This window comes from Heptranchias perlo, chromosome 9, assembly GCF_035084215.1.
Source record: "Heptranchias perlo isolate sHepPer1 chromosome 9, sHepPer1.hap1, whole genome shotgun sequence".
NCBI classification, from domain to species: Eukaryota; Metazoa; Chordata; class Chondrichthyes; order Hexanchiformes; family Hexanchidae; genus Heptranchias; species Heptranchias perlo.
Window position 1 is genome coordinate 84,164,327 of NC_090333.1, and position 27,640 is coordinate 84,191,966.

At 45.2% G+C, this 27,640-nt stretch overlaps 1 protein-coding gene across 1 annotated transcript in view; it reads right to left on the bottom strand.

Annotated features, from left to right (window-relative positions):
* Positions 1 to 27,640, bottom strand: part of rabgap1l (RAB GTPase activating protein 1-like) — a 550,110-nt gene that overhangs the window by 429,866 nt on the left and 92,604 nt on the right. Inside the window, exons 8-10 of the mRNA XM_067990829.1 lie at positions 26,229 to 26,295; positions 24,774 to 24,876; positions 20,705 to 20,871 (exon numbers count right to left, since the gene is read on the bottom strand). Of these exons, the coding sequence (XP_067846930.1) occupies positions 20,705 to 20,871; positions 24,774 to 24,876; positions 26,229 to 26,295 (337 nt within the window). The remainder of the gene's footprint in view (positions 1 to 20,704; positions 20,872 to 24,773; positions 24,877 to 26,228; positions 26,296 to 27,640) is intronic.

The window sequence follows — 27,640 nt, forward strand, 5'->3', positions numbered from 1 at the left end:
ATACTATCATTGTATGCCCACCAAGACGCACGATTAAGGTTAAGGCATTGCTTCTGCTAGCTAGAACTCGATTCCCACTCTTACTCTGGAGCTTTACTGGACGGTTTTCTTACAGGTTGCTTGCAAACTCGGATTGTGTTTGTTTTATTAGCTGTGCTTGTTCGCTATGCCACTGCAGCATAATATGCAGCACTGCCACTAAACTTGGGTTTCCTGCAAAAGGAGGGCAATGTAATCTGATATTTCTGCTAAGAACCCAGGTTTGTAATAACACTGAAAACCATGAGGGTGCAAACACTGCCTGGAACTGAAACACTGCATAATGAAAAATATTAGAGACGCACGAGTCTGAGAACTCTGCAAAATGTCAACAAATCAACATATTTAGCACTTTAGCAAAGCCTTTGACAAGGTACCGCATGGTAGGTTGTTACATAAGGTTAAATCTCACGGGATCCAAGGTGAGGTAGCCAATTGGATACAAAATTGGATTGACGACAGAGGACAGAGGGTGGTTGTAGAGGGTTGTTTTTCAAACTGGAGGCCTGTGACCAGCGGTGTGCCTCAGGGATCGGTGCTGGGTCCGCTGTTATTTGTTATTTATATTAATGATTTGGATGAGAATTTAGGAGGCATGGTTAGTAAGTTTGCAGATGACACCAAGATTGGTGGCATTGTGGACAGTGAAGAAGGTTATCTAGGATTGCAACGGGATCTTGATAAATTGGGCCAGTGGGCCGATGAATGGCAGATGGAGTTTAATTTAGATAAATGTGAGGTGATGCATTTTGGTAGATCGAATCGGGCCAGGACCTACTCCGTTAATGGTAGGGCGTTGGGAAGAGTTATAGAACAAAGAGATCGAGGAGTACAGGTTCATAGCTCCTTGAAAGTGGAGTCACAGGTGGATAGGGTGGTGAAGAAGGCATTCAGCATGCTTGGTTTCATTGGTCAGAACATTGAATACAGGAGTTGGGATGTCTTGTTGAAGTTGTACAAGACATTAGTAAGGCCACACTTGGAATACTGTGTACAGTTCTGGTCACCCTATTATAGAAAGGATATTATTAAACTAGAAAGAGTGCAGAAAAGATTTACTAGGATGCTACCGGGACTTGATGGTTTGACTTATAGGGAGAGGTTGGATAGACTGAGACTTTTTTCCCTGGAGATTAGGAGGTTTAGGGGTGATCTTATAGAAGTCTATAAAATAATGAGGGGCATAGATAAGGTAGATAGTCAAAATCTTTTCCCAAAGGTAGGGGAGTCTATAACGAGGGGGCATAGATTTAAGGTGAGAGGGGAGAGATACAAAAGGGTCCAGAGGAGCAATTTTTTCACTCAGGGTGGTGAGTGTCTGGAACGAGCTGCCAGAGGCAGTAGTAGAGGCGGGTACAATTTTGTCTTTTAAAAAGCATTTGGAGAGTTACATGGGTAAGATGGGTATAGAGGGATATGGGCCAAGTGCAGGCAATTGGGACTAGCTTAGTGGTATAAACTGGGCGACATGGATATGTTGGGCCGAAGGGCCTGTTTCCATGTTGTAAACTTCTATGATTCTATGATTCTATATTGATTGAATAAGATCCTTTAGTGGAGTTTAACGATAACAACCACAACTTGCATTTATATCTGGCACCTTTAACATAGAAAAACGTCCAAAGCAGCTTCACAGAGGTGCAAAAATGGATACTGAGTCAAAGGAAGAGATATTAGGAGTGGTGACCAAAAGCCTGGTCAAAGTGGTGGGTTTTATAGAGGGACATAAAGGTGGAGAGGCAACGTGCCAAGGTTTAGGGAGGGAACTGCACAGCATAGGGCCTAAGCAGCCAAAGACAAGGCTGCCAATGGTGGGGTGAAAGGGGGAAGTGAATGCGCAAGAGGCCAGAGTTGGAGAAATGGGAAGTTCAGGGGTGGGGTGTGTAGGGGGAAGGGGGTTACAGAGATAGGGAGGGGCAAGGCCATGAAGGAATTTAAACACGAGGTTGCGAATTTTAAACTTGAAGGTTTGAGGGATTGGGAGCCAATGTAGGTCAGCAAGTACTAGGGAGATGGGTGCGTGGGATTTGGTGGCGGTAGGGTATCAGTTCAATTGGTGAACAGTTTAGAATTTGTACGGTCTCAATTCAATTAGAACTAAAAACATTGATACATAGAAAATAGGAGCAGGAATAGACCATTTGGCCCTTCGAGCCTGCTCCGCCATTCAATCAAATCGTGTCTGATCCTCTATCTCAATACCATATTCTCACTCTCTCCCCATACCCCTTGATGCCTTTTGTGTCTAGAAATCTATCCAGCTCCTTCTTAAATATATTCAGTGACTTGGCCTCCACTGCCTTCTGTGGTAGAGAATTCCACAGGTTCACCACCCTGAGCGAAGAAATTTCTCCTCATCTCAGTCCTAACTGTCCTACCCCGTATCCTGAGACTGTGACCCCTCGTTCTGGACCCCCCCAGCCAGGGGAAACATCCTCCCTGCATCCAGTCTGTCTAGCCCTGTCAGAATTTTATATGTTTCAATGAGAGCCCCTCTCATTCTTCTAAACTCAAGTGAATACAAGCCGAGTCGACCCAAACACTCCTCATACGACAGTCCTGCCATCCCAGGAATCAGTCTGGTGAACCTTCGCTGCACTCCCTCTATGGCAAGTATATCCTTTCTTAGGTAAGGAGACCAAAACTGCACACAATATTCCAGGTGTGGTCTCACCAAGGCCCTGTATCACTGCAGTAAGACATCCTTGCTCCTGTACTCAAATCCTCTTGCAACGAAAGCCAACGTACCATTTGCCTTCCTAACTGCTTGCTGCACCTGCATGTGTGCTTTCAGTGACTGGTGTACAAGGACACCCAGGTCCCTTTGTACATCAACATTTCCCAATCTATCTCCGTTTAACTAATACTCTGTTTTTTGTTTTTCCTTCCGAAGTGGATAACTTCACATTTATCCACATTATACTGCATCTGCCATGTATTTGCCCACTCACTCAACTTGTCTAAATCGCCTTGAAGCCTCTTTGCATCCTCCTCACAACTCACAATCCCACCTAGTTTGGTGTCGTCAGCAAACTTGGAAATATTACATTTGGTTCCCTCATCCAAATCATTGATATATATTGTGAATAGCTGGGGCCCAAGCTCTGATCCCTGCGGTACCCCACTAGTCACTGCCTGCCACCCCGAAAAAGACACATTTATTCCTACTCTCTGTTTTCTGTCTGTTAACCAATTTCCAATCCTTGCCAGTATATTCCCCCCAATCCCTTGTGCTTTAATTTTGCACACTAACCTCGTGTGGGACCTTATCAAAGGCGTTCTGAAAATCCAAATAAACCATATCCATTGGTTCTCCCTTATCTATTCTACCAGTTACATCCTCAAAAAACTCCAGTAGGTTTGTTAAACATGATTTCCCTTTCATAAATCCATGTTGACTTTGTCTAATCCCACTGATATTTCTAAGAGTCCTGTTATCACATCCTTTATAATAGACTCTAGCATTTTCCCTATTACTGATGTTAGGCTAACCGGTTTGTAGTTCCCTGTTTTCTCTCTCCCTCCTTTTTTAAATAGTGGGGTTACATTTGCCACCCTCCAATCTGCAGGAACTGTTCCATAATCTATAGAATTTTGGAAGATGACAACTAATGCATCCACTATTTCCATGGCTACCTCTTTTAGTACTCTGGGATGCAGATTATCAGGCCCTGGGGATTTATCAGCTTTCAGTCCCATTAATTTCTCCAGCACTATTTTTTTACTAATACTAATTTCCTTTAATTCCTCCTTCTCACTAGTCCCTTGGTTCCCGAGCATTTCTGGGAAGTTATTTGCGTCGTCTTCCATGAAGAAAGAACCAAAATATTTTTTTAATTGCTCTGCCAGTTCCCTGTTCCCCATTATAAATTCTCCTGTTTCTGACTGTAAGGGACCTACATTTGTCTTCACTAATCTTTTTCTTTTTACATACTTGTAGAAGCTTTTACAGTCCACTTTAATGTTCCTTGCAAGTTTACTCTCATACTCTATTTTTCCCCTCTTAGTCAATCTCTTGGTCCTTTTTTGCTGAATTCTAAACTGCTCCCAATCCTCAGGTTTTGCTACTTTTTCTGGCAACTTTATATGACTCCTCTTTGGATCTAATACTATCCTTAATTTCTTTTGTTAGCCGTGGTTGGGCCGCAATTCCTTTTGTGTTTTTGCACCAGAAAGGAATGTATAATTGTTGCAATTCATGCATTCGTTCCTTAAATGTTAACCATTGCCTATCCACCGTCATGCCTTTTAATGAAGCTCCCCAATCTATCACAGCCAACTCACTCCTCATACCTCCATAGTTTCCTGTTTGGATTTAGGACCCTAGTTTCGGATTGGACTACTTCACTTTCTATCATAATGAAGAATTCTATCATGTTATGGTCACTCTTCCCGAAAGGACCCCGCACAATAAGATTATTAATTAACCCCTTCTCATTGCACAATACCCAATCTAGAATAGCCTGTTCCCTGGTTGGCTCCTCAAAGTACTAGTCTAAAAAACCATCTTGTACACACTCCAGGAATTCATCCTCCACAGTATTATTGCTAATTTGGTTTGGCCAGTCTATATGTAGATTAAAGTCACCCATGATTACTGTAGTACCCTTGTTACATGAATCTCTAATTTCCTGTTTGATCCAATCTCCTACATTACCGCTACTGTTTGGAGGCCGACAGACAACTCCTACCAGTGTTTTCTGCCCCTTGGTGCTTCTTAACTCCACCCAGACTGATTCTACATCTTGATTTTCTGAGCCAATATCCTTTCTCGCTATTGCTCTGATTTCATCCTTTACTAACAACGCCATAAAGAAGCTCTCTAAAGTCATTCATAGCAAAGTTTCCAATAAGTGAGGTAACACGACATATTTAGTGCAGCTCTGCCATGTGGATTACAGTGAAAACTATCCCAATGACTGTACGGCATGGATTACACTGAAAACTATCCCAGTGACTGTACGGTGTGGATTACACTGAAAACTATCCCAATGACTGTACGGCATGGATTACACTGAAAACTATCCCAATGACTGTACGGCATGGATTACACTGAAAACTATCCCAGTGACTGTACGGTGTGGATTACACTGAAAACTATCCCAATGACTGTACGGCATGGATTACACTGAAAACTATCCCAGTGACTGTACAGCGTGAATTACAGTGAAAACTATCTCAATGACTGTACGGTGTGGATTACAGTGAAAACTATCCCAGTGACTGTACGGTGTGGATTACAGTGAAAACTATCCCAGTGACTGTACGGTGTGGATTACAGTGAAAACTATCCCAGTGACTGTACGGTGTGGATTACACTGAAAACTATCCCAATGACTGTACAGTGTGGATTACACTGAAAACTATCCCAATGACTGTACAGTGTGGATTACAGTGAAAACTATCCCAATGACTGTACAGTGTGGATTACAGTGAAAACTATCCCAATGACTGTACAGTGTGGATTACAGTGAAAACTATCCCAATGACTGTACAGTGTGGATTACAGTGAAAACTATCCCAATGACTGTACAGTGTGGATTACAGTGAAAACTATCCCAATGACTGTACAGTGTGGATTACACTGAAAACTATCCCAGTGACTGTACAGTGTGGATTACACTGAAAACTATCCCAATGACTGTACAGTGTGGATTACAGTGAAAACTATCCCAATGACTGTACAGTGTGGATTACACTGAAAACTATCCCAATGACTGTACAGTGTGGATTACAGTGAAAACTATCCCAATGACTGTACAGTGTGGATTACACTGAAAACTATCCCAGTGACTGTACAGCGTGGATTACACTGAAAACTATCCCAATGACTGTACAGTGTGGATTACAGTGAAAACTATCCCAGTGACTGTACAGTGTGGATTACAGTGAAAACTATCCCAGTGACTGTACAGTGTGGATTACAGTGAAAATTATCCCAATGACTGTACAGTGTGGATTACAGTGAAAACTAACCCAGTGACTGTACAGCGTGGATTACAGTGAAAACTATCCCAGAGACCATACAGTGTGGATTACAGTGAAAACTATCCCAGAGACCATACAGCGTGGATTACAGTGAAAACTATCCCAGAGACCATACAGTGTGGATTACAGTGAAAACTATCCCAGTGACTGTACAGTGTGGATTACAGTGAAAACTATCCCAGTGACCGTACAGCGTGGATTACAGTGAAAACTATCCCAGTGACTGTACGGTGTGGATTACACTGAAAACTATCCCAATGACTGTACGGCATGGATTACACTGAAAACTATCCCAATGACTGTACGGCATGGATTACACTGAAAACTATCCCAGTGACTGTACGGTGTGGATTACACTGAAAACTATCCCAATGACTGTACGGCATGGATTACACTGAAAACTATCCCAGTGACTGTACAGCGTGAATTACAGTGAAAACTATCTCAATGACTGTACGGTGTGGATTACAGTGAAAACTATCCCAGTGACTGTACGGTGTGGATTACAGTGAAAACTATCCCAGTGACTGTACGGTGTGGATTACAGTGAAAACTATCCCAGTGACTGTACGGTGTGGATTACACTGAAAACTATCCCAATGACTGTACAGTGTGGATTACACTGAAAACTATCCCAATGACTGTACAGTGTGGATTACAGTGAAAACTATCCCAATGACTGTACAGTGTGGATTACAGTGAAAACTATCCCAATGACTGTACAGTGTGGATTACAGTGAAAACTATCCCAATGACTGTACAGTGTGGATTACAGTGAAAACTATCCCAATGACTGTACAGTGTGGATTACAGTGAAAACTATCCCAATGACTGTACAGTGTGGATTACACTGAAAACTATCCCAGTGACTGTACAGTGTGGATTACACTGAAAACTATCCCAATGACTGTACAGTGTGGATTACAGTGAAAACTATCCCAATGACTGTACAGTGTGGATTACACTGAAAACTATCCCAATGACTGTACAGTGTGGATTACAGTGAAAACTATCCCAATGACTGTACAGTGTGGATTACACTGAAAACTATCCCAGTGACTGTACAGCGTGGATTACACTGAAAACTATCCCAATGACTGTACAGTGTGGATTACAGTGAAAACTATCCCAGTGACTGTACAGTGTGGATTACAGTGAAAACTATCCCAGTGACTGTACAGTGTGGATTACAGTGAAAATTATCCCAATGACTGTACAGTGTGGATTACAGTGAAAACTAACCCAGTGACTGTACAGCGTGGATTACAGTGAAAACTATCCCAGAGACCATACAGTGTGGATTACAGTGAAAACTATCCCAGAGACCATACAGCGTGGATTACAGTGAAAACTATCCCAGAGACCATACAGTGTGGATTACAGTGAAAACTATCCCAGTGACTGTACAGTGTGGATTACAGTGAAAACTATCCCAGTGACCGTACAGCGTGGATTACAGTGAAAACTATCCCAGTGACTGTACAGTGTGGATTACAGTGAAAACTATCCCAGTGACCGTACAGTGTGGATTACAGTGAAAACTATCCCAGTGACCGTACAGTGTGGATTACAGTGAAAACTATCCCAGAGACCATACAGTGTGGATTACAGTGAAAACTATCCCAGAGACCATACAGTGTGGATTACAGTGAAAACTATCCCAGTGACTGTACAGTGTGGATTACAGTGAAAACTATCCCAGTGACCGTACAGCGTGGATTACAGTGAAAACTATCCCAGTGACTGTACAGTGTGGATTACAGTGAAAACTATCCCAGTGACCGTACAGTGTGGATTACAGTGAAAACTATCCCAGTGACCGTACAGTGTGGATTACAGTGCAAACTATCCCAGTGACTGTACAGTGTGGATTACAGTGAAAACTATCCCAGTGACCGTACAGTGTGGATTACAGTGAAAACTATCCCAGAGACCATACAGTGTGGATTACAGTGAAAACTATCCCAATGACTGTACAGTGTGGATTACAGTGCAAACTATCCCAGTGACTGTACAGTGTGGATTACAGTGAAAACTATCCCAATGACTGTACAGTGTGGATTACAGTGCAAACTATCCCAGTGACTGTACAGCGTGGATTACAGTGAAAACTATCCCAGTGACTGTACGGTGTGGATTACAGTGAAAACTATCCCAATAACTGTACAGTGTGGAATTCAGTGCAAACTATCCCAGTGACTGTACAGTGTGGATTACAGTGAAAACTATCCCAGTGACTGTACAGTGTGGATTACAGTGAAAACTATCCCAATGACTGTACAGTGTGGATTACAGTGCAAACTATCCCAGTGACTGTACAGCGTGGATTACAGTGAAAACTATCCCAGTGACTGTACGGTGTGGATTACAGTGAAAACTATCCCAATAACTGTACAGTGTGGATTACAGTGAAAACTATCCCAGTGACTGTACAGTGTGGATTACAGTGCAAACTATCCCAGTGACTGTACAGCGTGGATTACAGTGCAAACTATCCCAGTGACTGTACAGTGTGGATTACAGTGAAAACTATCCCAGTGACTGTACGGTGTGGATTACAGTGAAAACTATCCCAGTGACTGTACAGTGTGGATTACAGTGAAAACTATCCCAGTGACTGTACAGTGTGGATTACAGTGAAAACTATCCCAGTGACTGTACAGCGTGGATTACACTGAAAACTATCCCAATAACTGTACAGTGTGGATTACAGTGAAAACTATCCCAGTGACTGTACAGCGTGGATTACAGTGAAAACTATCCCAGTGACTGTACAGCGTGGATTACAGTGAAAACTATCCCAATGACTGTACGGTGTGGATTACAGTGAAAACTAACCCAATGACTGTACAGTATGGATTACAGTGAAAACTAACCCAATGACTGTACGGTGTGGATTACAGTGAAAACTAACCCAATGACTGTATGGTGTGGATTACAGTGCAAACTATCCCAGTGACTGTACAGCGTGGATTACAGTGCAAACTAACCCAATGACTGTACAGCGTGGATTACAGTGCAAACTATCCCAATGACTGTACAGCGTGGGTTACAGTGAAAACTATCCCAATCAGAAATTCTGAATCGTTAACCCAGCTTTCTCTTCCAGAGGTCGACTGACATCGGCCGCATTTTCCCTTTTTGGTCCTTCGTCAACCTGTGCACAAGTCTCCCTGCAATACTGTGTGTTGCACAGATAGAATGAGCACTCAATGGCAGCATAATTAGTCCAAGAGTGCACCAAGGAAATTAACCAGTGACTGGAGGCAACTAAGGCCCACGGCAAATTAAACTCCCCATCTGCTGCTGCTTGTGGTTGCACGTTGGCTGAAGCCGGCTCTGAATTACCGAATCAGGGGAGATGAAAATAAACCCATAAAAAGACCATAAAAAACACAAGTCTCGTTATTAAACAGCAGATCTGTCAGCATCTGAAAAAAAAACCATTTCTGATGGAGAACCGAATTCTGACAAAGTGCCTCGTCTCAACGGGAAGCTGCCCCTTCCCTTTACAGACGTTGGTGGACCTCCTGTGTATTTACAGTGTCTTTTGCTTTTTGCTGCAGTTTCTAGCAATTGCACTTTTCCTTTTCAGCTTTACTGCTTGGCTCAAAGGCCTGACCCTAATAGGCAAAGAAAGGCCTTGTGTTTACGTAGTGACATTCACATCCTCGGGACATCCCGAAGCACTGAACATCCAGTGAGTTAATTTTGAAGAGCAGTCACTGTTGTTTTGAAGACAAACGTGGCATCCAATTGGCACACATCAAAGCTCACAAACAGTAGTAAGATTATTGACTGGTTAATTGGATACACCAGCCTCGAAGTTCGGTTTCTCTCGAGGCTTTCACCCTCGTGCTGCTTGTTTATGGCAGTGTATCTGCCAAAATCCATTTCCACTTCCCCAGTGGATTTCAGCTGAAATGTCACCTTTTGTCAATCAGGTTGACTTGCGATCATTGATATCGCCAAGATATCGATGCTGCTCTCACCGTGTGATGCAATCAACCCTCTATATTAAACGTCATTGCAGGCAGTCTTTTGACCTCTCTTTGTGTCAGCCGTGGCTCAGTGGTAGCACTCTCGCCTCAGAGACTTGAGCACATAATCCAGGCTGACACTCCCAGTGCAGTACTGAGGGGGTGCTGTACTGTCAGAAGTGGCATCTTTCAGATGAGACGTTAAACCGAGGCCCCACCTGCCCCCAGGTGGATGTAAAAGATTCCATGGCACTACTGGAAGAAGAGCAGGGGAGTTCTCCCCGGTGTCCTGGGCCAATATTTATCCCTCAACCAACATCACTAAAACAGATTATCTGGTCATTATCACATTGCTGTTTGTGGGATCTTGCTGTGCACAAATTGGCTGCCGTGCTTCCTACATTACAACAGTGACCACACTTCAAAAGTACTTCATTAGTTGTGAAGCGCTTTAGGACGTCCTGAGGTCATGAAAGGCATGATATAAAAGCAAGTTCTTTCCTTTAAAAGACTACTCTTAATCCAGTTTGCAAATTACTAAAAGGTGGAGTAATCACTAACCCTCAAATCAAGGCATACTAGGAATAAGAACATAGCTTGTGGCTAACAGTCTGCTTACAGGAACTACCGCTGAGAGCAAAAACAGTTTAATTAAAATACCCAAAAATTAAACATTTTTGTTTTAAAACACAATATACTTTTCCAAATGCAAGATAGATTGGGTGATCCGACTCATGTCCAGAGCACCAAACATCCCAGAGCCATACCGCAGGCATTTGCACATCCTCTGTGATGGACAAGATTGTACGTTGGTAGACAAATCTCACCCAATACACAAAGTATAGTGGCACGTTTTGCTGCAGTTCAGCTCTCCAAGGCAAAGTATGCACCTTACTACGTGAAAGCACACAATGGGCAGAAAATGCTGTGACTCCTGGTCGGGAGACTTACCTCCTCTATTCTGCATGTATGGGATTAGGCGGACTGTGGCTAAGGACTGGTGCTCCTTAGTATTGGGAGTACTCTCTACAATGTGTGTGTCCTCGGTACTAGGTGGTGTAATAGCCGAGAAATTGACCTCTCATTATGGTCAGTACTCTAAGCCAGCTGCAACTATACAGCGTGTTGTTCAAAGGCTCGGCTGAAACGTGGGTTGTTTCAGCACAGCATCCATGAAGGCAAACTCCCCAGCCACCCCACCCCGCCCCATCCCACCCCACCCCACCCCACTCCACACAACAGGCAATCTATCGCATCGCACCCCACCCCACCCCATCCCACCCCACCCCATCCCACCCCACCCCACTCCACACAACAGGCAATCTATCGCACCCCACCCCACCCCATCCCACTCCACACAACAGGCAATCTATCGCACCCCACCCCACCCCACTCCACACAACAGGCAATCTATCGCATCGCACCCCACCCCACCCCATCCCACCCCACCCCACACAACAGGCAATCTATCGCATCGCACCCCACCCCACCCCATCCCACCCCACCCCATCCCACTCCACACAACAGGCAATCTATCACACCCCACCCCACCCCACTCCACACAACAGGCAATCTATCGCACCCCACCCCACCCCACTCCACACAACAGGCAATCTATCGCACCCCACCCCATTCCACACAACAGGCAATCTATCACAACCCACCCCGTTCCAAACAGGCAATCTATCGCAACCCACCCCGTTCCACACAACAGGCAATCTATCGCAACCCACCCCGTTCCACACAACAGGCAATCTATCACACCCCACCCCGTTCCACACAACAGGCAATCTATCACACCCCACCCCGTTCCACACAACAGGCAATCTATCACACCCCACCCCGCTCCACACAACAGGCAATCTATCGCAACCCACCCCGTTCCACACAACAGGCAATCTATCGCAACCCACCCCGTTCCACACAACAGGCAATCTATCACACCCCACCCCGTTCCACACAACAGGCAATCTATCACACCCCACCTCATTCCACACAACAGGCAATCTATCACACCCCACCTCATTCCACACAACAGGCAATCTATCGCACCCCACCCCGTTCCACACAACAGGCAATCTATCGCACCCCACCCCGTTCCACACAACAGGCAATCTATCGCAACCCACCCCGTTCCACACAACAGGCAATCTATCACACCCCACCTCATTCCACACAACAGGCAATCTATCGCACCCCACCCCGTTCCACACAACAGGCAATCTATCGCACCCCACCCCGTTCCACACAACAGGCAATCTATCGCACCCCACCCCGTTCCACACAACAGGCAATCTATCGCACCCCACCCCGTTCCACACAACAGGCAATCTATCGCAACCCACCCCGTTCCACACAACAGGCAATCTATCGCAACCCACCCCGTTCCACACAACAGGCAATCTATCGCACCCCACCCCGTTCCACACAACAGGCAATCTATCGCAACCCACCCCGTTCCACACAACAGGCAATCTATCGCACCCCACCCCGTTCCACACAACAGGCAATCTATCGCAACCCACCCCGTTCCACACAACAGGCAATCTATCGCAACCCACCCCGTTCCACACAACAGGCAATCTATCACACCCCACCTCATTCCACACAACAGGCAATCTATCGCACCCCATCCCACTCCACACAACAGCGGCCTGAAGCCATTCAGCCCCATACAGTGTCAGCCTCCAGCCACTAACTTTTCACTGCACATTGGCTGTTTCAAAGATGGACTACTCTAATTATATTATTTTCTCTAGTTTTATAATTTAATTTTTTTTTCAAATCATCAGTTTTTTGGATCTGCACATTAACTACTTAACTTTGTATCTAGCCCCTATTCTACCTGCCCTGGGAGTGTTTGATGGGACAGTGTAGAGTGAGCTTTACTCTGTATCTAACCCGTGCTGTACCTGCCCTGGGAGTGTTTGATGGGACAGTGTAGAGGGAGCTTTACTCTGTATCTAACCCGTGCTGTACCTGTCCTGGGAGTGTTTGATGGGACAGTGTAGAGGGAGCTTTACTCTGTATCTAATCCTGTACCTGCCCTGGGAGTGTTTGATGGGACAGTGTAGAGGGAGCTTTACTCTGTATCTAACCCGTGCTGTACCTGCCCTGGGAGTGTTTGATGGGACAGTGTAGAGGGAGCTTTACTCTGTATCTAACCCTTGCTGTACCTGCCCTGGGAGTGTTTGATGGGACAGTGTAGAGGGAGCTTTACTCTGTATCTAGACCTGTGTTATGCCTGTCCTGGGAGTGTTTGATGGGACAGTGTAGAGGGAGCTTTACTCTGTATCTAGACCTGTGTTATGCCTGTCCTGGGAGTGTTTGATGGTGACACTTTCAATTTCAGGCACTCAAGTGTTTCATTCTCCACTGCTACGACAATCACAAAATTCACACCAAAAAATGCGAACTAGATTTAGTCCATTTTCATACAAACCACAAGTGTGAGGTTTTTTTTATATTCGTTCATGATGTGGGCGTCGCTGGCGAGGCCGGCATTTATTGCCCATCCCTAATTGCCCTTGAGAAGGTGGTGGTGAGCCGCCTTCTTGAACCGCTGCAGTCCGTGTGGTGAAGGTTCTCCCACAGTGCTGTTAGGAGGGGAGTTCCAGGATTTTGACCCAGTGACGATGAAGGAACGGTGATATATTTCCAAGTCGGGATGGTGTGTGACTTGGAGGGGAACGTGCAGGTGGTGTTGTTCCCATGTGCCTGCTGCCCTTATCCTTCTAGGTGGTAGAGGTCGCGGGTTTGGGAGGTGCTATCGAAGAAGCCTTGGCGAGTTGCTGCAATGCATCCTGTGGATGGTACACACTGCAGCCACTGTGCGCTGGTGAAGGGAGTGAATGTTTACGGTGGTGGATGGGGTGCCAATCAAGTGAACTGGTCTGTAAGCCAAAGTAGAAGTGCTTTGAAATGTAAATGTACTAAGTAGTGCCTTGTGAGTTTACTGCATTGTCCACCCGACTCGGGTTTATAATGACTTCTGTAACAGCTTCATACCAAGCAAGGAACATAAATCATACTCTGAGAAAACTTAAAACAACCAGAATATTAAAATAAACCCAGCTGCTCCATGCTAAAAATAACTGGTTAAACTCTCAAGAATGATTCATGACCAGTAATTTCATTGCAAATTCATTCATTCCGTTGTAAAAATCATTGCGAAAAGAAGGCGCTCAGCCTGCCACTGCCTTTATCACACTGTAATTATCAGGATTCATACTGAGGGCGTAACCTACAAAAATGTTTCTATGGTTTCAAAAGGGTAATTTTCTTTTTTTTTAAAAAAGTGAGGCCAGTATGGCTCAAAACTACACTGTTCCGTCACACAGCTGGTTTCAGACTTCCCCAACAGCCTGCTGGGTAAATACACCGTAGTGTAACATCAAGCCATACAACAGCGAGTTGCATTTATATAGCGCCTTTACCAGAGTAAAACGTCCCAAGGCACTTCACAGGAGCATTATCAGACAAAATGTGACACCGAGCCACATAAGGAGAAATTAGGCTAGATGACCAAAAGCTTAGTCAAATAAGAAGGTTTTAAGAAGGAGATGGTCAAATAAGGTTTTAAGAAGGAGATGGAGGAAAGAGGTTTATGGAGGGAATTCCAGAGCTCAGAATCTAGGTGGCTAAAGGCATGGCCGCCAATGGTGGAGCGATAAAAATCGGGAATGCTTAAGAGGCCAGAATTGGAGGAGCGCAGAGATCTCGGAGGGTTACATCGAGACTACAGCACAGAAACAGGACTTTCGGTCCAACTGGTATATGCTCCACACGAGCCTCCTCCCTCCCTACTTCATCTACCCATATCAGCATATCCTTCTATTTCTTTCTCCCTCATATGTTTATCTAGCTTCCTCTTAAATATATCTATGCTATTTGCCTCAACTACTCCTTGTGGTAGTGCGTTCCACATTCTAACCACTCTCTGGGTAAAGAAGTTTCTCCTGAATTACCTATTGGATTTATTAGCGACTATTTTATATTTATGGCCTCTAGTTTTGAAGTTCCCCACAAGTCAAACGCTTTCATTTCTATCAGGTCACCCCTCAGCCTTCCCTTTTCTAGAGAAAAGAGCCCCAGCCTGTACAGTCTTTTCGAATAAGTATATCCTCTCAGTTCTGCTATCATCCTTATAGAATCCTTGTAAATCTTTTTGCACCCTCTTCAATGCCTCCATATCTTTTCTATAATATGGAGACTAGGGGGGTGATTTTAAACCCCAAGAACGGGTGGGTTGATTTAGGGAGGAGGTTACAGAGATAGGGAGGAGGTTACAGAGATAGGGAGGAGGTTACAGAGATAGGGAGGAGGTTACAGAGATAGGGAGGAGGTTACAGAGATAGGGAGGGGGGTTACAGAGATAGGGAGGGGGGTTACAGAGATAGGGAGGAGGGTTACAGAGATAGGGAGGAGGTTACAGAGATAGGGAGGAGGGTTACAGAGATAGGGAGGAGGTTACAGAGATAGGGAGGAGGTTACAGAGATAGGGAGGAGGTTACAGAGATAGGGAGGAGGTTACAGAGATAGGGAGGAGGTTACAGAGATAGGGAGGAGGTTACAGAGATAGGGAGGAGGTTACAGAGATAGGGAGGAGGTTACAGAGATAGGGAGGAGGTTACAGAGATAGGGAGGAGGTTACAGAGATAGGGAGGGGGGTTACAGAGATAGGGAGGAGGGTTACAGAGATAGGGAGGAGGTTACAGAGATAGGGAGGAGGTTACAGAGATAGGGAGGAGGTTACAGAGATAGGGAGGGGGGTTACAGAGATAGGGAGGAGGTTACAGAGATAGGGAGGAGGTTACAGAGATAGGGAGGAGGTTACAGAGATAGGGAGGAGGTTACAGAGATAGGGAGGAGGGTTACAGAGATAGGGAGGAGGTTACAGAGATAGGGAGGAGGTTACAGAGATAGGGAGGAGGTTACAGAGATAGGGAGGGGCGAGGCTATAGAGGGATTTGAAGACAAGGATGAGAATTTTAAATTTGAGGCGTTGCTGGACCAGGAGTCAATGTAGGTCAGCGAGCACAGGGGTGATGGGTGAACGGGGCTTGGTGCGAGTTAGGATACGGGATAAATACCAGAAGGTCTCTGCTGAGTTCGTTTCTTTCCCCTCAGGATATGGGCGACGCTGGCAAGCCTGTATGTATTGCCCATCCCTAGCTGCTCCGTGCAGAAGTTGCTGGTCTTCTCCTTGCACCGCTTCATTACTTGTGGTGACAGTGCTCCCACAATGGTGTTGAGTAGGGAATTCCAGGATACTGAACCAGCGATGATGAAGGAATGGAAGTCTATGTCCAAGTCAGGATGGTGCGTGAGCTCGAGGGGAACTTGGGAGACAATGGTGCTCCCATAATTTTGCTACTCTTTTAGTTCACAGAGATAGGGCTGGGAGGTGCTGTCAAAGTAACCTTGTCGAGTTGCTGCAGTACATCCTGTAGATACTGCATACTGCAGCCACAGTGCGCCGGTGATGGAGGGCGTGCGCACAGTCCAGTGGCAGAGGTGCTGGTCGAACAGTCTGCTTTGTCCTGGGTGGTGCTGAATTTCTTCCACGCTGTTCAGGTTCTGCCCATCCAGGTGAGTTGTGAGTATTCCATCACAAGTAGAATCATAGAGCGCAGGAGGCCATTCAGCCCATCATGCCTGTGCCAGCTCTTTGAAAGAGCTATCCAGTTAGTCCCACTCCCCTGCTCTTTTCCTATTACCCTGCAAATTACTCCTTTTCATGTATATATCCAATGCCCTTTTGAAAGTTACTAGTGAATCTGCTTCCACCACACCTGTGGTTTGAGCCTTGTAGATGGTGGAGAGGCTGTGAGGGGTCAGGAAGTGAGCCACTCATGGAAGAGCACCCGACTTGTGCCCTGCTCTTGGAGCCACATGGTTGATACATCTGGTCCAGTTAAGCTTCTGATCAGGGTGACCCCAAAGATGTTGATATCGGGGGACTCTGCGAGGTAGCGCTGTTGAACGTCAGGGGGACATGGTTAGGCCTTTTCTTGCTGGAGATGGTCACTGACTGGCACTTCTGTGGCAGGAGTATTACACCTGCCACTTGTCAGTCCAAGCTGGATGATATCCAAGTTTTGCTGTAGGCTGGCGTAGGCTGCTTTATTATTGGAGGAGTTGTGAATGGAAGTGAACATGGAAGCGGTAGAGAACTGCCCCACTCCTTAGGATGCGGTTGGAGCAGTAAAATTGGCCTCAGTCATCCCCCTCCACCATGGAGGGAAGTGTCCCACTCCCGCTTGCTAGCCATTGACCCCTGCAGGAAAGCGTGCTTGTGTGGACATTGGTGAGGAGGGGTTTGGACTCATCGGGGAACTATTCAGTCATTCAAATCCTCCCCCTGCCCCATTAAAAGGCCTGCCAATACACGATGTACAGACTCATACACAGATGATGTACAGGAAGATGGATCTGTACCCCATCAACATCAGTCCTGTCAGGGGAATGGGGAGGAAGATTCATAGAATTGTACAGCATAGAAGGAGGCCATTCGGCCCATCGTGCCTGTGCTGGCTCTCTGGAAGTGCTACCAAATAGTCCCATTGCCCTGCTCTTTCCTCATAGCCCTGCAATTTTTTCCATTTTAAGTAGAGATCTAATTCCCTTTTGAAAGTTACCACTGAATCTGCTTCCAACACCCTTTCAGGCAGTGTATTCCAGGTCATAACAACTCGCTGAGTAAAAAATATTTCTCATCTCCACCCTCTGGCCTTTTTTGCCAATTATTTTGCAAATGGAATGTTGTCATTTATTGCAAGGGGAATGGAATATAAAAGTAGAGATGTTTTGCTGCAGTTGTACAGGGCATTGGTGAGATCACATCTAGAATACTGTGTGCCGTTTTGGTCTCCTTATTTAAGAAAATACAGAATTGCTTTAGAGGCAGTTCAGAGATGATTCACTCGACTGATTCCTGGGATGAGGGGATTATCTTATGAGGAAAGGTTGGACAAGTTGGGCCTGTATACACTGGAGTTTAGAAGAATGAGGTGTGATCTTATTGAAACATATAAGATCCTGAGGGGACTTAACGGGGTAGATGCTGAGGGGATGTTTCCCCTTGTGGAAGAGACCAGAACTAGAGACCACAGTTTAAAAATAAGGGGTCTCGCATTTAAGGCGGAGATGAGGAGAAATTTTTTCTCTCAGAGGGTCGTGAGTCTGTGGAACTCCCTTCCCCAGAGAGCGGTGGAGGCAGGGTCATTGAATATTTTTAAGGCTGAGTTAGACAGATTCCTGATTAACAAGGGAGTCAAAGGTTATAGTAGGTAGATGGGAAGGTAGGGTTGAGGTCACAATCAGGTCAGCCATGAGCTTATCAAATGGCAGAGGAGGCTCGAGGGGCCGAATGGCCTACTCCTGCTCTTAATTCGTATGTTCCCTCATCCCTGGAACCATTCTAGTAAATCTCTTCTGCACCCTCTCTAAGGCCTTGACATCCTTCCTAAAGTATGGTGCCCAGGATCAGACACAATACTCCAGCTGAGGCCTAACCAGTGTTTTATAAAGGTTTAGCATAACTTCCTTGCTTTTGTACTCTATGCCTCTATTTATAAAGCCTAGGATCCTGTATGCCTTTTTAACAGCTTTATCAACCTGTCCTGCCACCTTCAAAGATTTGTGTACATACACCCCCAGGTCTCTCTGTTCCTGCACCCCCTTTAAAATTGTACCATTTAATTTATATTGCCTCTCCTCATTTTTCCTTCCCAAATGTATCACTTCACACTTCTCTGCGTTAAATTTCATCTGCCATGCGTCTGCCCATTTCACCAGTCTGTCCATGTCCTCCTGAAGTCTGTTATTATCCTCCTCATTGTTTACTGCATTTCCAAGCTTTGTGTTATTTGCAACTTTGAAATTATGCCCCCTTTATCCAAGTCCAGGTCATTAATATATATCAAAAAGAGCAGTGGTCCTAATACTGACCCCTGGGGAACACCACTGTATACTTCCCTGCAGTCTGAAAAATAACCATTCACCACTACTCTCTGCTTTCTGTCCCTTAGCCAATTTTGTATCCAAGCTGCCACTGTCCCTTTAATCCCATGGACTTCAATTTTGCTAACAAGTCTATTATGTGGCACTTTATCAAATGCCTTCTGAAAGTCCATATACACAACATCAACCGCATTACCCTCATCAACCCTCTCCGTTACTGCATCAAAGAACTCAATCAAGTTAGTCAAACACGATTTGTCTTTAACAAATCCTTGTTGACCCTTATTTATTAACCCATATTCTTCCAAGTGACAATTAAATTTGTCCTGGATTATTTTCTCTAGACGTTTCCCCACCACCGATGTTAGGTTGACTGGCCTGTAGTTACCTGGTTTATCTCTCTCCCCTTTTTTGAAAAAGGGTGTGAAATTTGCAACCCCCCCTCCCCCCCCAGCTCTAGCACCGCTCCCATATCCAAGGAGGAGTGGAAGATTGTGGCCAGAGCCTCTGCAATTTCCACCCTTACTTCCCTCAACAACCTGGGGTGCATCCCATCTGGACCAGGTGACTTTTCTACTTTTGAGTACTGCCAATCTTTTTAGTACCTCATCTTTGTCTATTTTTATCCGATCCAATTTCTCTATCATCTCCTCCTTTACTGTGACATTGGCAATATCTTCCTCTTTAGTGAAGACAGATGCAAAGTACTTATTAAGTACCTCATACTTGCCCTCTGCCTCCACAAGATGATCTCCTTTTTGGTTCTTAATCGGCCCCACCTTCCTTGGATAATAAAATATTTATAAATCTCGTTGTTGTGACATGTGGGGAATTTATGTAGGAAATCCCCAGTAACTAAATGGTGGTGCAGCAGCAGCCTTAAAACTTCCAGTATTCTAAGCTTGAATACACCATGCTGCATGTCACTAAGCTGGAAATTGCCTTATATGGGGCAGCTATGTTTCAGTATTTGTTCCTTGTCCACATTGTCTGGGTTAGATCACGCGCAACAACACAATTTCAGCCCCATAACTAATTTAACCTCAAACCCTCCACGGCCTTATATTAGTGCCTAAACCATGCAATTCCTCACAAGTGGCGGCTTCAAGAGCTTTATACTCGGTCCAACAAGTGAAAGGGATCAGGCGAGTGAGAGGGTACAAAGGGTAAGGAAGCATGTGATTAACAGTACGCTTGGGATCCAATTGACAATTATCGATGGCTGTTGAATGTAATGCTGATAATGCCAAGCACTAATAGCTTGATTTCATACTAGAGTTGTCACTGCAGAAATCAAGACAAGCCAATTACAACAGAGCTAATCAGAAAACATTAAACAGCTATCATACTCATTCATCAGTCCCGCTTGCTCCAGCCCACAGCTCCATAATGGTACCAGTTATCTGGAATGTTTCATGGGAGCTGTCGATATCTTTCCAAGCGAGTAAATCTAGAAGATCCCTCGGCGCCGGGGCAGGCGGCTCGCGGGCACGGCGCCGGGGCAGGCGGCTCGCGGGCACGGCGCCGGGGCAGGCGGCTCGCGGGCACAGAAACCAGAATTTGCACAGCCGCTTAGACATTTTCTGTAGACTTACGACACTCAAATCATACTACATGTGGTTAAGTTGTTCCCGGATATTGCCCAGCAACAGCTCAGTTGCCATTCACAAAATACTTCCCTTCTACAAAATACGAGAGAGCTGGCGCCTTTGTTTTCTTTTTAAAACCCGTACCTGTTTCAGCTTCATGTAAAATGCTTCCCTGAAGGTTTTTCTGCTGAAGTACCAGAACCTCTCGTTGGTTGGATACACACGGACCACCGTCTCCAACAGAAACCGCACTGGTTCTACCACCTCTGTGATTACCAAGTCCACTGCTACAGTCATGTACACCCTCTTATCTGTGAGTAAAACAAAAACCAAGCTGCGATAAGTCAATCGGTATTGTCTTTGCACAATATACATCAGGCTATTATTGCAGTTTTCAGTTTTATTATGTTGCTAGAACTGCATTTACTGCCCTTTACAGTTACCTTTCCATTCAAGGCACAGACCATCTACAGGCCCTAACAATACCACCACCACCCTGCCCCTGCCCTGCAACAAGCCTCTGAGACATTCAAGTGTCGAAGCCAATTCCATTTCACTTTTGTTTTCTCCATCACCTTCTTGCTCCATCTCCATCTGTCACCTGGCTTGCCTCCTTCCTTGGAACAGAGGAACAGGAGGAGGCCATTCAGCCCCTCGAGCCTGTTCCGCCATTCAGTTCGATCATGGCTGATCTGTATCTTAACTCCATCTACCTGCCTTGATTCTGTAACCCTTAATACGCTTACCTGACAAAAATCTATCTATCTCAGTTTTGAAATTTTCGATTGACCCCCCCAGCCTCAACAGCATTTTGGGGGAGAGAGTTCCAGATTCCCACTCCCCTTTGTGTGAAGAAATGCTTCCTGACATCACCTCTGAACAGCCTGGCTCTAATTTTAAGGTGATGCCCCCTTGTTCTGGACTCCCCCCACCGGAGGAAATAGTTTCTCTCTATCTACCCTATCAAATCCTTTAATCATCTTAAACACCTCAATTAGATCTTCTATACTCAAGGGAATACAAGCCTGGTCTCATAATTTAACCCTTTTAGCCCCAGTATCATTCTGGTGAATCTGCGCTGCACCCCCTCCAAGGCCGATATATCCTTCCTGAGGTGCGGTGCCCAGAACTGAACACAGTCTCCAGATGGGGTCTAACCAGAGTTCTGTACAACTGTAACATAACTTCACCTCTTTGTATCCCCCTTGAGATAAAGGCCAATATTCCATCAGCCTTTTTAATTATTTTTTGTACCTGTCCACTAGCGTTTAGTGATTTCTGTACTTGGGCCTCTGAATCTCTCTGCTCCTCCACAGTTCCGAGCTTCTCACCGTTTAGAAAATACTCTGATCTATCTTTCTTAGGTCCAAAGTGGATGACCTCACACTTCCCCACACTGATCTCCATTTGCCACAGTTTTGCCCATTTATTTAATCTATCAATGTCCCTTTGTAACTTTCTGCTCCCATCTCCACTACTTACTGTGCTGCCTAACTTAGTGTCATCAGCAAACTTGGATATACGGCTCTCTATTCCTTCATCCAGGTCATTGATAAATATAATGAAAAGCTGAGGTTCCAGTACAGATCCCTGGGGGACACCACTGGTCACATCCTGCCAATGGGAGTACGTACCCATTATCTCTACTCTCTGTCTCCTACCCCCTAAACAATTCCCTACCCATGTTAATAGGCTGTCTCCTTGGTCACAGAGCACCGCACCTCCACTTGGCCTCTTGCTCTGTCACCAACATCCAACTCCCCTTGACTTCCACCCAGCCCTTGCTTCAACACAAGGTAAACCTTCACCCAAACACATCCCCTTCCTCATTCACCAGACAAACCTTCACCCAAACACATCCCCTTCCTCATTCACCAGACAAACCTTCACCCAAACACATCCCCTTCCTCATTCACCAGACAAACCTTCACCCAAACACATCCCCCTCCTCATTCACCAGACAAACCTTCACCCAAACACATCCCCTTCCTCATTCACCAGACAAACCTTCACCCAAACACATCCCCTTCCTCATTCACCAGACAAACCTTCACCCAAACACATCCCCTTCCTCATTCACCAGACAAACCTTCACCCAAACACATCCCCCTCCTCATTCACCAGACAAACCTTCACCCAAACACATCCCCTTCCTCATTCACCAGACAAACCTTCACCCAAACACATCCCCTTCCTCATTCACCAGACAAACCTTCACCCAAACACATCCCCTTCCTCATTCACCAGACAAACCTTCACCCAAACACATCCCCTTCCTCATTCACCAGACAAACCTTCACCCAAACACATCCCCTTCCTCATTCACCAGACAAACCTTCACCCAAACACATCCCCCTCCTCATTCACCAGACAAACCTTCACCCAAACACATCCCCTTCCTCATTCACCAGACAAACCTTCACCCAAACACATCCCCTTCCTCATTCACCAGACAAACCTTCACCCAAACACATCCCCTTCCTCATTCACCAGACAAACCTTCACCCAAACACATCCCCTTCCTCATTCACCAGACAAACCTTCACCCAAACACATCCCCTTCCTCATTCACCAGACAAACCTTCACCCAAACACATCCCCTTCCTCATTCACCAGACAAACCTTCACCCAAACACATCCCCCTCCTCATTCACCAGACAAACCTTCACCCAAACACATCCCCTTCCTCATTCACCAGACAAACCTTCACCCAAACACATCCCCTTCCTCATTCACCAGACAAACCTTCACCCAAACACATCCCCTTCCTCATTCACCAGACAAACCTGCACCCAAACACATCCCCTTCCTCATTCACCAGACAAACCTTCATCCAAACACATCCCCTTCCTCAGCCACCAGACAAACCTTCACCAAAATCTATCCCCTTCCTCAGTCACCGAGTGCTCATCTTTGCTTGATCACTTACTCTGTCACTGGATGTACCTCCCCTCTTTCTGGGTCCTTCCTCTTTCAGTATGCATACCTCACCTCCACTCAGCAGTGGCCGAGGCTGAGCATGGACCTACCCCAGCAAATCAGTATATATTGAGCAGCCTCCTCTGTCTCTTGTTATTCTACCCTGTCTACTTTCTTCCTGCAGTTTCTGTTGGTTTTATCTCATTTTTATTTCCCTTTGACTTTGCCCCTTTTAAGGTACAGTGTTACTTCTTTACATGTTACCAGAAGCTTCAACGTAACCGTGACAAAAAAAAACTAACACTTTTTTCAGGTAAAAACTTAGTTCACTAAGATCATCAAGAGGCTTAAAGTTCACAAGAGTTCTCTGGGTACATGGGAACTAATTGAGAAACTCCACAGAATCTATAGGCCAAGAATGGGCCCCCAACTAATGTTCCCCAGACTGTACCAGTGATGTACTCTCACCACTGACACAGCTTTCAGTTAAAACCACGAACCCCCCACCCAATTAATACTTAAACCTGGAGCATATGTTTCCAATGTGCTAGCCGTAGCCCAGTGGGTGGTAACTCTCGCCTCCGAGTCAGAAGGTTGTGGGTTCAAATCCAGAGACTTAAGCACATAATCCAGGCTGACGCTCCCAGTGCAGTACTGAGGGAGTGCTACACTGTCGGAGGTGCCGCCTTTCGGATGAGAAGTTAAACTGAGTCCACGTCTGCCCGCTCAGGTGGAAGTAAAAGATCCCATAACATTATTTCGAAGATGAGCAGCGGAGTTCTCCCCAGTATCCTGGCCAATATTTATCCTCAACCATCACTAAAAAAACAGATTACTTGGTTATTTATCTCATTGCTGTTTGTGGGATCTTGCTGTGTGCAAATTGGTTGCCGTATTTCCGACATAACAACAGTGACTACACTTCAAAAGTACTTCATTGGCTATAAAGCACTTTGGGATGTACTGAGGTCATGAAAGGTGCTATATAAATGCAAGTCTTTCTTTCTTTACAATCCTCAGTGGCTCCACAAGGGGATCCTCTAATTTGTATATTTCTAGTTATTTCGGTTGCCTGTAAAGCAAGTGTTTTCGGCAGCGTTTTCCTAATGAGTAGTCTGGAAGCCATTAGGGCAGTGGGCCTCTAGGACTGTTAATGTTTGCAAGGGCTCCCCCCACACAAACGTTTGAGTGTGAACAGGGCAGAGTCAATTACTCTTTGTGCAGTATTTTGACTGACAAAGCAATGTAGTGAAGGAGGTGGATTACAACAGGCAGCTTCTCAGCAGTGAATTACCTTTCGGGGTCTCCTCATTCAACGCCTGAAAGGCTGGACCATTAGGGTTCCACGTTCCTGTGATGATGTAAGACTTCCCATCAGCGCTTTTTCCCATGGACTCCTGAGTGAAATTAGACAGAAAAAAAAAATGAGCAGGTGGTGAGAGGGTGAACAGCCACTGCATGAAAAGAAAAGCCTGCCAAACCAAGCTTGGCTCAGTGGTAGCACCCTCGTCTCGGAGTCTGCAGCTCGTGGACTTGAGGCCCCATTTCAAGATTTCAGCACATAATCTAGGCTAACACCACAGTGCAGTATTGAGGGAGTGCTACACTGTCATGAATGCCGTCTTTCAGATGAGACATTAGGCCGAGGCCCTATCTGCTCTCTCGGGTGGACGTAAAAGATCCAACGGCACTTTTGGAAAGAAAGCAACAGCGTTCTCCTCGTGTCCTGAGCCAACATTCATTCCTCAGCCGAAGCCACCAAAAACAGATTAACTGGTCATTTATCTTGTTGCTGTCTGTGGGATCTTGCTGTACGCAAATTGGCTGAGTTAGATTACAAAAACAACGGTGACTGCACTTCAAAAGTAATTCTTCGGCTGTGAAGCACTTCAGGACGTCCTGAGGATGTCAACGGTGCCAGATAAATGCAAGATATTTCTTTCTATTTCCCAATATCAAAACTCTATTGCTCCCCAACAGGTTTTCCATCCATCCACAAATTTGCCAAATTACACAACAGAACAGTAAAAGCAATGATTTGACAAGCAGAGTGGAAATCAATAAGGAACAGGGATTAGAACGTCAGGTTTAATGGAGGCAAGTACCCAAGAAAGGACTTGCATTTATACGTGCCTTCCACAGGACGCCCCAAAGCGCTTTACAGCCAATGAAATACTTTTTTGAAATATAGTCACTGTAGGAAACACGGCAGCCAGGTTGTGACAATGTGATAATGACCAAATAATCTGTTAAAGTGATGTTGGTTGAGGGATAAATATTGGCCAGAACACCAGGGAGAACTCCCCTGTTCTTCTTCAAATATGCAACACCAACTTGGTGTTGTAAAATTGTTTACTTCTTCAAATAGTGGCCGTGGGATCTTTTATATCCATCTGAGAGGGCAGACGGGGCCTCGATTTAACATTTTATCCGAAAGACGATACCTCCGTCAGTGCAGCACTCCCTCAGTACTGGACACTGGGAGTGTCAGCCTGGATTATGGGCTCAAGTCTCTGGAGTGGGACTTGAACCCACGACCTTCTGACTCAGAGGTGAGAGTGATGCCCACTGAGACTTGCAATGTTAATATCTCCAAGTTTCACAAAGTATTGTGGAAATGCCGAATTTGCCCTGCCTGTGGGTAAGCCTTGCCCACCAGCTACAGGTATTTTTCTTGCCTTTTCTTTGTATGTTCACCTGTTAATCACAACTTCAAATGTAAAAAGTTTGCTCACTCCACCAAACTCACCATGTCAAGCAAATGCATGTCACTGTTCCGTATATTTCGCCCTGGGCTCAGGAGCATGCCGAAACACCTGGAAAATGCAAAATACTGCAAATATCATACAACACTTCAAACACAGAAGGAAACTTCAGCCTTAAATGCTTCACGCTATTAAATTAAACCACGAAATCTGCATCTGTGTCAAGGTGGTGAGAAACGTCCCCTGGCCTTTTGATGATTAACAAAGTGTGATGTTCCCCTATAACTCCAGCAATTAAACCACAACCACACTCCACTTTAATACCAGCCCATGTCTTCATACACAAGTTCAAGCTATGGCCTACATTATCAGCAAAATATTGTGAAGCTGTCAAATGATAAACGCTAATGTAATCCCTCCATTCTGAAGCTTCCGACACTGCTTCCTGCAACTACCCATGGCTGGAATGTCATCTAGTGGTGGAAATTAAGTAACACAGAATAAAACAGTACTATCTTCTATTGAATGTACATCATACCATCAGTTAACATTAAAGGGTGCAATTTTCTGCACGTGGGAGCGGGCCGATTTCTGTCCACAGAATTACGGGTTGGCTTACGGATAGTGGATTTGATGTAAATCTGTGACAACATCACTATCTGCGACAGAGAGAACAACTCACATTTAACATACAAGACATTCCACAGCGCTCTACAAAGGAAATATACACTGAGATCACAAGGCCTGTCTCTGGCTCTTCACTCAGTGGGTTTTGGAACCATGCTAATTCAGTTAGTCGCTAATGCACAAACACTCCCATTCAATCACATTTTGGGACAGGAACTGGAGTCTGATGACAGGAAGCTACTTGAGATCAAATGGATGTAATTAAGTGAAATCTCTGTATGTTATTGACGGTTCACACATCAAAGAACACATGCAATGCCTTTAACAAGTATTATAAGAAGCAATTTCGAGGGTAAGGTATTTACTACAGTAGTAACAATGCTGCATTTATATGCTGGCACTTACGTGTCAATTTTATTTCCCAATTATACGTCAGTTGTATAGAGCCTTGGTTAGTCCCCACCTAGAGCACTGCGTTCAGTTTTGGCACCACACCTCAGGAAGAATATATTGGCCTTGGAGGGGGTGCAGCGCAGATTCACCAGAATGATACAGGGCTCAGAGGGTTAAATTATGAAGACAGGTTGCATAAACTTGGCTTATATTCCCTTGAGTTTAGAAGATTGAGGTGTTTAAAATTTTTTTTTAAGTATTCAATAGGGTAGATGCAGAGAAACTATTTCCTCTGATGGAGGAATCAAGATCAAGGGGACACTATCTTAAAATCAGAGCTAGGCTATTTAGGAGGGAAATCAGGAAGCACTTTTCCATACAAAAAATAGTAGAAATCTGGAATTCTCGCCCCCAAAAGGCCATGGATGTTGGGGGA